This window comes from Eremothecium gossypii, chromosome V (assembly GCF_000091025.4).
Source record: "Eremothecium gossypii ATCC 10895 chromosome V, complete sequence".
NCBI classification, from domain to species: Eukaryota; Fungi; Ascomycota; class Saccharomycetes; order Saccharomycetales; family Saccharomycetaceae; genus Eremothecium; species Eremothecium gossypii.
In genome coordinates this window covers 845,849-860,407 of record NC_005786.2, presented here as the reverse complement: position 1 = coordinate 860,407, position 14,559 = coordinate 845,849, and the positions used below count along the sequence as shown (strand labels likewise).

At 54.1% G+C, this 14,559-nt stretch overlaps 6 protein-coding genes across 6 annotated transcripts; 2 read left to right on the top strand and 4 right to left on the bottom strand.

Moving 5' to 3' along the window:
- Positions 1 to 821: 821 nt before the first annotated feature.
- Positions 822 to 2,045, top strand: ATG23 (Atg23p; the record flags this gene model as incomplete). Its single annotated transcript, NM_210330.2, has 1 exon — positions 822 to 2,045. One exon carries the CDS (start codon positions 822 to 824, stop codon positions 2,043 to 2,045), a length of 1,224 nt encoding a protein of 407 aa, NP_984976.1.
- A 74-nt stretch (positions 2,046 to 2,119) lies between these two features.
- SEN1 (DNA/RNA helicase SEN1) lies at positions 2,120 to 8,203 on the bottom strand (the record flags this gene model as incomplete). Its single annotated transcript, NM_210329.2, has 1 exon — positions 2,120 to 8,203. One exon carries the CDS (start codon positions 8,201 to 8,203, stop codon positions 2,120 to 2,122), a length of 6,084 nt encoding a protein of 2,027 aa, NP_984975.2.
- A 335-nt stretch (positions 8,204 to 8,538) lies between these two features.
- On the bottom strand, positions 8,539 to 10,498 carry CRN1 (coronin; the record flags this gene model as incomplete). The annotated part of the gene is made up of 2 exons (NM_210328.1): positions 8,539 to 10,435; positions 10,494 to 10,498. The coding sequence occupies 2 exons, from the start codon at positions 10,496 to 10,498 to the stop codon at positions 8,539 to 8,541; spliced, it is 1,902 nt and encodes a 633-aa protein (NP_984974.1).
- Positions 10,499 to 10,642: 144 nt separating this feature from the next.
- Positions 10,643 to 12,640, bottom strand: MAG2 (RING-type E3 ubiquitin transferase MAG2; the record flags this gene model as incomplete). Its single annotated transcript, NM_210327.2, has 1 exon — positions 10,643 to 12,640. The coding sequence occupies one exon, from the start codon at positions 12,638 to 12,640 to the stop codon at positions 10,643 to 10,645; it is 1,998 nt and encodes a 665-aa protein (NP_984973.2).
- A 216-nt stretch (positions 12,641 to 12,856) lies between these two features.
- On the top strand, positions 12,857 to 13,366 carry SPC2 (signal peptidase complex subunit SPC2; the record flags this gene model as incomplete). The annotated part of the gene is made up of 1 exon (NM_210326.1): positions 12,857 to 13,366. One exon carries the CDS (start codon positions 12,857 to 12,859, stop codon positions 13,364 to 13,366), a length of 510 nt encoding a protein of 169 aa, NP_984972.1.
- A 17-nt stretch (positions 13,367 to 13,383) lies between these two features.
- TDA5 (Tda5p) lies at positions 13,384 to 14,419 on the bottom strand (the record flags this gene model as incomplete). Its single annotated transcript, NM_210325.1, has 2 exons — positions 13,384 to 14,287; positions 14,340 to 14,419. The coding sequence occupies 2 exons, from the start codon at positions 14,417 to 14,419 to the stop codon at positions 13,384 to 13,386; spliced, it is 984 nt and encodes a 327-aa protein (NP_984971.1).
- Between the last annotated feature and the right edge of the window lie 140 nt (positions 14,420 to 14,559).

Below are 14,559 nucleotides of genomic sequence, written 5' to 3'. Positions count from 1 at the left end.
CGGGCGCCTCGCAGCAGCAGGCGTGCCAGGCGGACCAAAAGACCGACCAGCCAGCGCAGCAGTCTGTAGACGGCGCGGAGCAGGCGAACGGCCAGGAATACAGTCCAGAGCACGGCGGAGAGCAGCAGGAAGTTGAACACGCCGTCCATGCCCCACGCGCGCACAAACGGGAACAGCGCCAGCGCGCGCTCGCAGAGCGGCTGCAGGAATGCGACGACGGACAGGAACGGCAGGATTAGGACTATCGCGACATAGCCCGCGGCGCGCAGGAAGCGCACGGCCCAGATCGCTGCCGGCCACTGCGCGAGCACCGGCGCGCTCCCGAGGGAGCCGCTCACGGCGCCCATCGCGAGGCCGGTCGCGCTCATGGCGCTCAGCAGCGCGAAGTTCACATCCAGCACGTAGCTGTAGTAATCGGATTCCAGGTTTTCGAGATCCGACAGCTCGTACGCGCGCGTCAGGCAGCTGCCGAGCAGCAGCAGGTAGAGCGCCCACAGCCCGAGCGCGAGTCCGCACCTGGCGAGCTGGCACCGGGCCCGGCGCGGGGTGTCTTGGTCGCCGTCGCCGGCTGTCGGCGACGGACGTGCGATTAGCGGGTCGGTTTCCATTGCGCGTATGTGCGGTGCGTCGCGACCGGTGCAGCAGCAGGCAGCTCCTTGCTTTTATGGCGTACAAGACGACACTGGTCGTCGGCTACCGGGCCATCGCCTTGCCGTAAGGCGCAGGCCGTGCTACGGATGGTCATGTGACCGGAGTGTATATGGGCTTGTCACACGCGGAGACTCACGGCCACTGCACAGTAGCCAGGGCACGGGAGACGGATGAACCACGAGCGGATACTCGAGAAGCGGGAGACGATCCTGCAGTACTGCCACCGGCTCACGGAGATGCACCGGGCTGCGTTGTTCGACGAGGAGGAGAGCCCGCGGAACCTCTCTCTCCAGCAGTTGCGCAAAAACATCCACATATGTCTCAAGGACTTGTGCCGGCTCAACACATGGCTGACGGAGCAGGACGGAGGCTTCCGCAAGGCGCTCGGGTCGTTGGAGCGGTACGAAAGCAAGCTCGCGGCCTTGCTGGCGAAGGAGCGGCAGCTCGGCGAAGAGCGGCAAGCGTGGGAGGCGGCAGTGCCCGCGGGCGCGGGCGATGACAGCGGCGGGGTGTTTACGGTCCACGGCGGGCACCAGCGGCACCTCAACGCGTACATAGAGAGCATGGGGGTGGACAACACGGGGCTGGGAAAAGAGCCGGACGCGTTGCCGAGGCTCTCGCGGCAGCAGGCGCTCGGGCACGTGGCGGTGCTTCGCCTGGCGCAGGCGGCGGTGTCGCGCGAGATCAGCCAGGCCGAGGGGCTCTTGAAGAGCTTCCGCAAGGACCAGACATTCATCAAGGCCGAGCTCGCGAAGCTGGAGGCGTTCGTGCGGGCGCAGAAGCTCGCGGTCGAGCGCGAGCTCGAGGGCGTGCGCCGGTCGCAGGAACACATTTTCCGCAAGATCGGGTTACTCAAGCTTCCGGCGCGGGAGCGCGAGCCGCTGGGCCTGGGCCGGCGGCCCGCCGCGGACCTGGAGAGCATGAAAGCCCAGATGGAAGAGTTTCTACATGTCCGCAAGAGCGCGCTCAAGGCGATGCTTTCGGAGCACAAGCAAGAGACACAGTTGCTCAAGTCACAGCAGGAGGTGTGGAAGGAGGTCACCACGCTCGTGGAGGACTTGGAGGACCGGATACGCACGCGATTTGCGACGGCCGCGAAGGTCGACCCGGTGGAGTTGCGGCGGTTGATAACCGACGCCATCACACAGATAAAGTCGCTGCACTACGAGGAGAGCTATCCAGACGTTCTGACCTGCATTCGGGATGAAATTGCGGCCCTCGAGAAGGCGAACGACCAGTTACCCTTTTCCAAACAGAAGTCAATTACGGACAAGCTTGTTCCGGTGAACACGGGAGCTGGCTTCCTGGTTAATAGCACGTCTCCCCCGAAGGTGGGGCTCACGAAAAGCATTGTGCCCTCGAGCTCGATGGCCACTAATAAAAAATCAGTATAAATTTGTACATCACTTCAACAGATATATTGAATGCTCTAACTACATGCAGTATCCAGTACTAAAATACAAGTGAATCAGTCCTTTGACGATTCTTTTGAATCAATAAACGACACATTTTCTGAAAAACTAATATGCCTGGCTGATTTTGTCCCGCCTTCTGCTCCCAAGGCCAGCCGCTTAGCGGATGCAGCATTCTTGGGCTTGCGTTCCTTAGGGTCGTACACATGGGCAGCAGGGGTCGCGTCATCAACTGGGGGCATAAAATTCCCGAATATGGAAGACTTCTTCTTAGTTCCATGTCCTTTCTGACCTCGATCACCATCCTCTGAAGTAGCCTCGGAAATACCGGCGGCATTGGAGCACGTCTTGGCCTTCTTGCTATCGTTCCTAGCAGGTGCCAATCTGTGGTTAGATGTATCCGCACGGTAACCACCGGTGCCTGTGTTGCTTTCTCTTTGATTTTCCTTCTTGAATTCAGCAACGGGATCGTAGTTATCATCTGGATTATCTTCCATATGTTTGCGTTTTCTGGATGATCTATTGCGTCCTCTTGATTTAGTCATCACCGGTTCAGGCCCATAATCATCTGCGTTCTCGATATAATTATGGTGATTTTTGAACCTATGAAGAGCATCCTGGGCGGCTCTGTTCCGTGGATCAAGGAAGCCCGGACATGCCATTTGGAGGCAGTCACGCCCTTTCGCATCTGAAATCAAATGCATCCATAGCTTGTTCTTGTATAAAGATTTATGGTGACCCAGGATCCAGAGACTGGCCTTTGCTCTGGTGAGAGCAACATTCATACGCCTGAAATCCTTCAAGAAACCGACCCCGCCCTTCGAATCGTCGGCACGAACGCAGGAAATAATGATGATCTCCTTCTCCTGTCCCTGGAATCCATCAATAGTGTTGAAGTCAATATACTTGAATATGGTTCCGCCAAAATAGCTCCGAAATGCTCGCTTCATCATCTGCATCTGCTCTCTGTACGGCGAAATGATACCAATTTTTCCTGAAAAGTCTACCTTCTTTTCGTATTGACTCAGCAATTTGTCGATCATCTCAATGGAAACTTGGCATTCATCATAATTGACATAAGACATGGTTTTCGCATTTTGCTGCTGCTTACCCGTGATAATGTCAAAAAACCTGTAGGGTCCAAATGGCTGAGACTCGTGCCATGGCCGGGTGTTCACCTGATCCATGTTCGGACCATTTTTTAATCTCCCATCATAGAATTCTAAAGAAGGGAATGCGCTAATCATTGAATGCATACGGTACTGCACGTCCAGCAAGTGGGGCTTGCAGTTTTTCTCCATTCTCACAAACAGCGACTGGTTATACTTGAAGTTACTGGCTGCGCCGGATAATACGGTCGGAGGCAATTGATTTGGATCACCGACCATAATGCATCTCTTTCCGCCATATCTTAGAGGAATAATACTGGATAGTTCAGTACATTGACATGCTTCGTCCACGATCACTGTATCGAATTTGACACCCAAGGAAGCCAAAACATCGTGGGCGGATCCCGACAATGTGGAACATATGATATCGCTTTCTGCAAGGATGCGTGCCTGAGCTTTCCTCTTATTCAATTCTCTATTTCTATAATTCACCGCATTCCTTTCCCTCAGCTCATCGCGCTGCTTACCTAGCTCATTAATCTTCTTGCTCAAGTCCCTCAACTTTAGCTGTATCTTAGATATCTCATCAGTTGAGAGTTTACTAGTCGGCGAACCATCCTCTTTATTCATCATATCCCTGAGCTTTCTCCTCTCCGCTACGGCGTCATGAAAACTCTGATCTAAGTTCGGATCGTGATTTATTTCGTACGACTGATTCAAAGCTCGCTTGTCAACCAGCTCTTCCAACGTTAGGTCTCTGATAGCAGCGTTAACTGCATCTGATTTACCAATCCGCACTAATTTTGGTTTGAACAACTTGCCGTCAGTATCGACCAAACCTTCTCTCAGACGCAACACAAGCTCGTCAACGGCTGCATTACTGGGTGCACATATCAGAACTTTTTGTTTCTGTAGTAACATCTCAGTAGAGGTAGCGTTCGATTCTGTGGGATTTCTGATAACATTTGATGGTAGTGCTTTTGCGGTAGTTAGGAAAAAGCCGACGACACCAAGAATAGTCTTAGTCTTACCAGTACCAGGGGGTCCCTGGATAAGAGAGAAGCCCAGTTTCTTCACTGAAGAAATCACGGCCTTCGCTTGGGATGTATTTAGCTTATAGTTTCGCTGTACGGCCTCGACTTCTGACTGTTCAAGTGGAATGTCATCCGTGGGACTGGCAGTTAAAATCTGACCAACTAAGTCGTAAAATGGAAGGCCCTTCAAAGAGGTATATTCTCTTTCAACAGTAGTCATTTGCATCACTTTAACAGCGTGTATTTCTGTCCGCAGAGTCAAAAAATTAGCAAATTTATGACTACGATGAATTCTTAAAGTTAGATCCATATTATCACCTTTTGCATTTTTAATTCCACGAACCTTCGCAAAGCAGGTGTGTTGTGCTCTTTTAAAATCGTCGTTGGTTAGCGTTTTATTTGGATTGATGTCAGGGAAATATCCCAAGACTATCATATCCGCTTCATTAATATCAGCTTGTTGGACCACCTTCTTACTGATGGCTGCGTAAACCTCATAGAAATCAGAGACTACTGTTCTATTCCCAACGATAAAGCTAAAGGCTTTATGAACTTCTCTATCACGAGCAGCACACATACCTTGCCAACATTCCAATAGTAATAGTGGTTCCATTACTGCCTGGTATTCTTCTGGTGAACTAAACTGGTCTGCAACATCTTTGTACTTCTCCGAAGTACCATCATCTGGGTATTCGTCCTTCTTCGTGTAATCCCAGCGCAGAACCTGATCATAAAATGGATTCAAGTCAACATTTAATCTCTTGCGCATAAACTCTTCTTCCTGCTTCTTTATATCAATCTTAGATTTCTGAGGACGTACTTCTTTTCCATTGATATCTAATAATACTGGGGTAGATCTTTGCTTAGGTTTTGCAATAGCAAATAACTCATTAGCATCGTCGATATCACTATTTTCACTGCTACTATCACCGTCTTCATGTCCTTTCAGCTGTTTTTTTGACCTAGGATTAAAGACATTTTGGCTAGGGGGATGCACTACACGATCTGCCAGAAGTTTTCTCCTTTCAAGCTCCATCTTAGATAGTGGTTTTGGGGGTATAGACGGAGCAGAAACAAAACCACGTTTGAGCACACCAAAAGATGTTATTGAGCTCTGAACCTTTGGACGGCCAGTGATAGACGACGCAACTGCCTTACGTTGTAGATAATCTACCCTTTGCTGAGGTTGCGCCATTTGTGTTACGCTATGAGATGATGATACGATAACATCTGGAGAACTATCTTTCTTCGCTTGTTCTTTTTCTTTATGGTACTTATCCGCATCTTGTATGATGGTTTCCGTCAATTTCTCATTGAAATACTTGGCCCTAGAAAGCAGTAAATTTGACTGTTGGCTAGTGAGTTTGTTAAGGTATTTTCGGGATTTGCTGGCATAACAAGCCATCTCAGAAACTAATGAATCATCGAACGTGAAGTTCTTTTCCTTCGACAAGTCCGCAGCAGAGACGATTAGGTTAACACAAGACGCTAATAAATCCTCATCACTCAATCTTAGCCAATATAACATGTGCTTGAACGGGCTCATCGCACATTTGAATAAGTCATCGTCATTATTAGTAGAGTCTCTTGTTATAATGTCGGCAAATTCGCGGTAGGAATTCATTAGCAGGTTGCTTATCTCCAGAGTATCCTTGGTAAAGTTTTCTAACTCGGTGTATGGGTATTTTGTAGCCCATCTTAACGTTACACGGTAGATCATGTCTAAAAACTTCCAGGTATCCTTCCAAAAGGCAAAAAGCGAAGCATCTGTTTCCGCAGTTTTTAATGTCTTATAATTTGCAAACATTCCGCTAACGGGATCTGTGAAAACATTGATGACATCCATTAACACTCTTACAGCTCTTGGACAAGGTTCATAAAATTCATTCTTAATGAGCTGGTTCAGGACCATACATATCGCTTGAAGATTACCTGTCAGGTTGTGGTTAAATAACTCTTGAAAACCTTCAAGACGCCCCTCCACATCGAATGTTTCATACAGCAAATTAGTTGCCTCTTGGTATAACTCTTGCCCTGGGGAAAATATACATGACCAAAAACCTTCAATAGCGCCCTTCATGGATAAAACTGAGCTCATCGTCCTAGGCGGTATCTCAGAACACTTCCCAATTAACTGTATTATCAATTCCAAATACTTTTGTGTCATATGGTTTTGCTGAATTGAGTGCTTATCACCATTATCCTTCAGGACTAGCAAGCCATTCACGTTTCTTAGCGAGCCAAGTAATGCAGCTGCTTTTGAATTACACGTCGCATCCATACGTAGGTTCAAACTACTGACCAACTTTGTGATCAATAACGTGCTGACCTTTACCTCATGTGTAGTCTTTGGATTGGGAACTTTCCCATAATACAGCTTATAGGTGGTCTCGCACAAATTCAAAATATCAACATTCACACAGTTTGCTAGTACTTCTATAGCCGAGTTGGAAATGGAAGCAGTAGGAAACCCGGGGTATAATGCATCTGGGTTTGTAGCAGTGTCCACAACTGTCTTCAAAGTGGCTTCATTGTTCAATGGGTTTCTAACATCAGCGATGGTAAAAATGGTTGTTTCAAAGTTGCCATCAGACGAATATAACAATGCTCTACTTTCCTCATCGATTTTTAGAGATTGGTTCAGCAGTAGCGTAGCCGCATTCATTAAAAGACCTTTTGGAACAGAATGAATAAATGATGATGAATTCACAACTCCAAGGAATCCGAAGGCAATCTTCCTGACCATTTGTATCTTGTATGCCTTGGACAATGATCTATAATATGGAAGGGTCCACATAACAAGATCAGAAATAGAACCTTCAGGGTGCAACCAAGTATCCGGTCCCTCCTTGCATATTGGATTATTCTGCAGGCGCAGTATGCAGTTGGTGAAGTCACCGTTAAAGAGAGTATCTGGAGCGCTATGGAAAGTGTATGGCTGAACCAAATCCCAAAACTCAGGCCCTAGCTTTTCCAGGAATAATTTCAAAATACGGAGCAGAATATCCAACGGTTTTGATCTTACCTGCATTATGAGATGGTGATAAAATACCTTGAAAACAGATTCAATATGAACATTAGTCGTGGACCGCAATGACTTAATATTCTTGAGCTCAATAAAGTACTCCTTTAAGACATCAACATGCATCAGCGCAAAGAACGGGCACATCTTGCTCCAGAATAGTCCAATCATGCTCAAATACGAGCTGTTGCTCCTGCTCAACTGTAACTGAATAAAATGATAGGTGATTTCGTCAAGCAGTTCGGTTGTCACGTTTTCATTTGTGATTGAGTATTCGTTCTCGAAGAAGTGCCGCAAGAGACGTGTTGCCCAAGAACTCTGTTCAGGGCAGCCGTACATCTGTGAATATACGACTCCAGGTACGAGCAGATTGATACCTTGTTCTTTTGTGTGGTCTAAAAGCTCATGTCCCGTCTCATACATGCCCTTGAATGCTAGATCATAGTAGTACTTGAGTTCCGGCGAGCACCGGAGCATCTGCGGATTCAGCAGTATCTCATACATCGCCAGAATAACAGCATCTGATACTTTGCAGGCATCAAAGTCTCGCAGCAGTGGAAGAACCATCTGCGCCCGCCACATGCAGATCAACTCGTTGAAGCTTCCCACCTTCGCGTGCGGAATACGCCGATTTACCGCGAAATGCTGGATCATCTTGGACTTCCCCTTCACAAACTGGGTGACGCATTCCCTACACCGACTCAGTGGCGCATTCAAACGCGCTTGGAGCCACTGCACGGCTTCCGGGTGATTCTGGAATGAGAACAACGTCAAGGAGAAGACCGCTACGGGTTGAAAGTGACGATTACAAAATAGGTGCACATCATCGCCGCCCAAGCGCGGGATCAGATTGTGCAAAATATCAGTTAGCAGATCGCTCTCATTGTGGTACACGCCTTCGTATACCTGCTCGATCTTATTCTTGTACCCGAGCGCAAGCCGCTCCAATTCCTCCATAGAGACAGCACCGCTCATCTAGCCTGACACAACTGCACAGCTAAAGCCTCCCGACCTGGCAGACGCTATAGTTAACCAGATACCGTACTAGTATCTATTGATTTAAAGGAGGCTTGCCCCTAAGCTTAACGGAAACAAACGCGAATAATGCAGAAGCCCAACCTTAGGAGAGCCGGTATTAGCGGATTCGGATGGTAATCTCCTTAGTGGAAACCGACGCCTATATTACTAACTAGCCTTGTGTTGCTGAGTGGAAGCAATGATGACGCTCAGTGTAGAAGAGTGAAAGCTTTTGAGACGCGTTTGGCAAGGCATGATATACAACGTATATAATGATAATGCAATTATCCAGTTTAACGAGACCGTTGGGACGACTGGGAGTCGATGAGCTGCTGTATCCTCTCCTCAAGTTTTTTAATCCGCTGATCCTTCTCATCGGCAGCGGCTGCAAGTTTGGTAGCGACAGTATCGAGCTGCTGGACCAGCGCGGACAGTTTTTCGACCGATTGGCGTAGGTCCATTGACTTGGCAGAGAGCGGAGTGGTGGGATGGCCGTCCACCTGTAAGCGCGGCCGAGGGGATTCGCGTGCCATCGGCGACAAGTCCCGGTGGGGGGTTTCGTGTGCGACGGCCTGCGGCGAGAGCCTGGTGCGCGAGTTGGAGGCCTTGCGCATGGGCGATAGCTTTGGCGAGGCGGACTTTTCGTCGTCGCTATCCCACCCGGAAGTATCCCTGGCTGGGTTTTCCGCGCGGTTGACCTCGTCGAAAGAGCAAGCTTTTTGCAGCATCTGGTTGACGGTGTCGTCTGTTTGCAAGAGCTTGTCGGCATCTGTGGAGGGCCTTGGCGACGCAGCCTTCACCGCCGAGGCCTTTGTTGGTGCAGTTTTGGTGGTTGCCGCATCGGATGCGGCCGCCTGTTCGCGCCGGACTGGACTGCTGCGGGCGGGGCTGCTGTTCTTCTGGGCCGGCCGCTTGGGCGAGGACGCTTCTGTGCCGCGTGCCGGAGAGTTGTCTGTAGGACAGAAGACGGGGTCAGAACCGTCATAAAGCGACTGGACGCTGAAAAGGATAGGCCCGTCGACCGACTTGCCAGCAAACCACTCCTCTGCGGTCAGGGCCGGCTTTCCCGATGGGGCATCTGGGTATATGTCATCTTGGAAAACCTCAGCCTTGCGGGGAACGAAAAAGGAGATAGGCTCAATGCACTGGTCACGGACGGTTTTGTAGGCCCGCAGCACTTCGTTTTCCTTCACGTTAACGGAGCGTTTGGGCGCAACTGCAAAGCCGCGCTGGGGCTCCGTTGACTGGAACTCCGAGAGCTCATACAGCTCGTCATCCTGGAATTCATAGTAGCGAATGTTCCCGTCGCCCTTACCCGCGACATAGAGAATCTTGTTTGAGTCATCATAGAAGGGCATCAGGATACCGGAAGACTGGTCCACGTTGTAAAAACCGCCCAGCTGGCCCTTCTCCAGGTTGAATGCATCCCACACGGCAATCTGTCTATCACTGAGTTTCGAGAAACCTGTCGTAGCCAGCCTGTCGGAGTTCCCGAGCCAGACCACGCGTTGGTTCTTGGGTCCCGAGTGGCCCATGCCCTCGCTGACGACCTCACCCTTCCGGATGTCCCAAACACGCAGCATTTTGTCGCGACATACTGTTGCAAGATAAGTGCCCCCGTAGCTAAACGACATGGACGTCACCATGTCCGGATGCGTAAGGACAATGGGATTTGTCCCCTGTTCCACGTTCCACAGCCGCACAGTGTGGTCCAGCGACGATGATGCGAGCACCCCCTGGGCGGTCGGGTGGTACAGAACATGGCCAACCTTGCGCTGGTGCCCAGTCAGGAACTTGACGGGCGCCACGTGTTCCACGTTGCCGTCTTCGTCCTGCGCATTGTGGAACGAGTACGTCGCCGGGATCTCCCAGACCCCGATCCGTCCGTCGTCCGATCCCGACACCAGCATGCGCTCGTCGAACGGGTCGAAGTCTGTGTCCAGCACCTGTGCCGTGTGCCCGCGGAACAGAGGAATTTGGTCTGGCGCCTTGCCCACCTCCTCCACCGGCACTACCGCGAACGCCCCTCCGCCCGACGAATTCCACGTAACCGAAATGAACTTGCCGTTAGTCTTGATGAGATTGGAATCCCAAGCATTGATTGTCACTTTGAGGTTCTCGTAGAAGAGTTCCTTCTTTGTTGATTGTCCGAAGACGTGTCTATACTTGGAAGCCCGCACAAACTTCCCACTGCAGTGCCGTTAGTTTGCCGTCCGCACAAAGTCCAGTCCTGGAGAGTATGACATACCTCATCCTTGCAATTCTTTGGGGTTTAGCAGCTCTATATGCGTGTACACCGTAAACATCCGTAACTAAATATGTAACGTGGAACTGAAGGGTACTGGAATCTAAAGGGGAAAGAAGTACCCGTTGATGGTGATGGTACTGTCAAGATGGCTAAAGCGAACCTCTGGCCTGGTTGGAACTCAGAAGGGTCACCAGACTCTTCTTATTCTTGTTTCGCTTACCAGAGACGGGGCGTGTGTGCTCTTCGCTGAGCTGCAGCAGCATCTGTTCGAAGGCAGCATCCTCGGGTGAAGGGTCCTGCTCAGACAGGAGGATTTTCGTGCCCCACACGGTACTCTGTAGGCGTGTAGGCTCTATGTGATCTGCGGGGGAGTCCGTGGGATCTACCAAGCTCTGGAAAGTCGCGGCTGCTGGTCGCGGAGGGGCAGAGAGCTGCGGCAAGCTGCCGTTTTCGCGCTGGTAAAAGTCGGACTGCTCGCGCTCGAGCTGCTCCTCGTACCGCTTCTTGAGCTTGTCCTCCCGCAACTGGCGCACGCGCAGCTGACGCCGGCGGGTGGCTAGGTCGGCCGCAAAGTGTTGGAAGACCGCGTGCGGCACGGCTGGGTGGCCGCGCCAGTCCACATCCAAGAAGGCGAGTTCGCAGCCTGTGGGCAGGTGGCCAAAGTAGCGGTGCCGCTGCACCGTGGCGTCTGTGACAACGGAGCCGCGGTGGACGTGCTCGATGCGGACGCGCAGCACAGGGGGGAGATGGGCATATGCACCGAAGGTCTCGCGCAGCAGACGCACATCTAGTGGTGAAAGAAAGTAGCGCGTGACGGCAGCAAAGGCCGTCTGGTAGAAGAAGTAGGCGTTGGAATCGTCGTACTCGGGCAGGGCGGCAAGCGAGAGCCGCTCCAGATCCGGCAGCGACGGCTCGTCGTCTGCGCACTGGGCGATGCGCTCTTCGATCTCTGCGATCGCAGGCGCCACAAACGCCCCCCCGTCGTTGTAGAGCGCGCGGTCGATCTCGCACTGTGTCTGGATAGCCTCAATGTCGCGCATGTACAGTTGCCGCGCGTAGCTGGCGTCGCACGTCAGCACACGACAGTACTGCGCCAGCGTCTCGTCACCTGCGGGCGGAAATGGACCCACAGCCGCCGGGTCGACGCCGAGCCGCACGGGAAGCGCCAGGAGCGACCCCCGCGGCCGGCACATGAGCTGCAGCTCGACCTCCTGGCCTGCCACAGGCTCGCGCGCGGCCTCCGCGTCGTCGGCCAGGAGCACGGGCATGCACCGCTCCTTGCGCACGATGCTGCCACATAGGGGACACTCCTTTGGCGGCCGCCGGACGTACGCTCCTGGCGCCCGCGCAACCTCGCGGCCCGTTTCTGCAGCGAAGAACTGCAGCATGCACGTCATGCAGAGAATATGGCCGCAGGGCGCCATCCGCGGGGCCACCACCTCCTCCGCAAGGCAGATCGGGCACGCCTGGCCCCGCGGGGCCACCACCCGCCGGATGCTGTCCGCAGGCAGCGGCACGTTGGGGTCCACCGTCTGCGCCGCGCAGTCCGCGCGCGGGTCGACCAGGAACCGGTAGCTGGCGTTCACATACGCCTCGCCCTGCAGATGCACGTGCTCCTCGCTGCCTCGCCGCCGCCGCCGCCGCGCGCCCGGCCGCTCACACCCCGCCCCGCCGCCGCGCGCCGCGCTCTCCCCAACCTCCAGCTCCAGCAGGTGCCCGATCGATATCTGCGCGCGGCGCCCGTGAGCCCGGAATGCGCCTTTCTGAAGCTCGCCCTGGATCCGCGCCTCCAGGTCGTCCTCCGCCGCGCCCTGGCTCTGCGCGGGCCGCTCGCCGCGCCGCCGGCCGCTGCCATACCCACCCCGGCCGCGTCCGCTGCGCCGCCGCGCTGCTCCAGCTGCTGGCGCGTGGGTCGCCCGCTGCCCCTCGTTCAAGCCGCCCCTCGCTGCCCCGTTTTCGCTGCTCCGCGCTTTCCCGTCAGCCCCACAAGCTCCCTTGGTATTCTGCAAACCCATCCGCACGTGCTGAGCCTGCTCTGGAGTTCGCCCAGCTTTCTGCTGTGGCCTCGCAGGAGTAGTCCTGTCATGGTGAAAACTTTCTCTGTCCAACTGGTGCAAAGGGTTGGCGATGCCCGCCCGCCCAGCCATCACATAAAGAGCTTAGTCATTGCATCTTCCCCCAGACGCTGTGTGGTGCATCAGGTATTCGGGACTGCGTCTGCCGCCAACCTCTGGCCACGTACCCCTGCCAACGCGACCTCGCGGACTTCGTCCTCAGTGAGTTACTCAAGGCCAGGTATTCCTTAAATGTAGTGTGCGTATCGTGTTTCTGTAGCCAGCCACCGACCAATCCAGATCAGGACGATGAGCAACGCCATCAACGTGTACTCAGCGCCAGAGGTGCACACTGCGATCGAGGAGTCGCTGCCTGCGGTGTTCTCGCGGTTGGGCTACAAGCAGGATTTCCGTCTTCTGGACACCCGACTACTGCTGGGGTACCTGACAGCTATTACGGCGGCCGTCAGCTTTGTGCTGGACCGCAAGTTCAAGTGGGATGACGTTCTGATCTACCAGAAGGCGCTTGTGGGGCTTTATGTGGTGTTCAGCTCCGCGTTCTGGCTCTTCTCGCGGTACGGCGAGCGGCACGCCGTGTATCAGGGCCAGCAGGGCCAGGAGCGCATCACCGTGCGCATGCAACCGGAGCCCGGCAGCGAGCATAGCCTGGTGACGCTGGAGGACGGGGCTGGTGGCCGCCTGGAGGCGCGCCTGGCGGCGCCGGGCGTGTTCAGCGCGGACGGGCACCTTCAGTTCGGCAAGCTGCACCGGTGGTTCGAGGAGCAGCTAGGCCTTCTCGTGCAGAAAAAGCGCCAATGATTCGAGTATATAGCGTTTTAGGTATCTGTCTCCTCCGGCAAGCATACATCCATCTGCGAGAACTGGCGCGCGAGCCGGAGCAGCGTATACGGTAAGGCAGCCACCAAGTACATGAAGTTCACATATAGCGGCGCACACAGCTGGCCGCGCATGCCGATGCTGCAACAGTGCACGATCCTGCGCGCGAGTTCCTCGCTCTCGAGTACCGGCGCCAGGAACTGGCGTGGCGGCCGGAAGCCCTGGAACATGCGTGTATCCATCTGCCCCAGCACCACCAGCAGCGTGCGCACGCGCTGGCGGCCGCTGCTGAGCAGTTCGAAGGTCCAGGAGTCGTGGTACGCGATTGTAGCAGCCTTGGTCGCGGCGTACGCGCTGAGGCGCGCCGGCGCGAGGATGCCAAGCGTGCTGCCCACGGTCACGAGGTAGAACTGGCGGTCGTCGCGCGGCGCCAGCTTCTGGATGAAGCGCTGCGGCGCGAACACGTTCACCTGGAAAGTCTTGTGCAGCTCTTCCGGCGCCACCGCCTGCAAGCCCTGGTACCGCGAGCGCATGCCTGCACAATTTATCAGCACGTCCACGCGGCTGTACTCACGCGTCACCTGCTCCAGCACCCGCTCCACGTCCGCGGGCTTCGAGAGGTCCGCCCGCAAGAAGCGCACCCGGCGGTGTACCACCGCCGGGTCCGCCACATCGACGACCACCACCGTCAGCCGCGGGAACTGCGCCAACAGGTTCCGCAGGATACACGCGCCCAAGCCCTGCGCGCCGCCCGTCAGCACGCACGTCGCGTCCGGCATCTGCTCCAGTGGCGTCCACGGGCCTGCCAGCTTGGCGCGCCGGTTGGCGCTTAGGCACGCATTCACAACTACTGTGTACACCGTCAGTGCGGCTGCCAGCCGCGGGCACGGCGTATCGAGCACGCTGTCGCCTGTTAGTACATGTTCGCGGACACACGCATCATAACATTGCATACCGTGATAGAAGCACACAAAACGCTATGGGGAACCGGAGGATCGGCACAAGTACCAGCTGCGCAAAGAGGTCGGTATTCATACTGGTTAGCGTCGTGGCGTGGATGCGTTAGACCAGCAAACAGTACGCGTAAAAAGCTTTTTCGTACCCACCAATGCCGGCTCCATCTTCGCCATTCGGGTTGCATCGCTACTGGCAGCTAATGCGCGAGCCATGGGCCG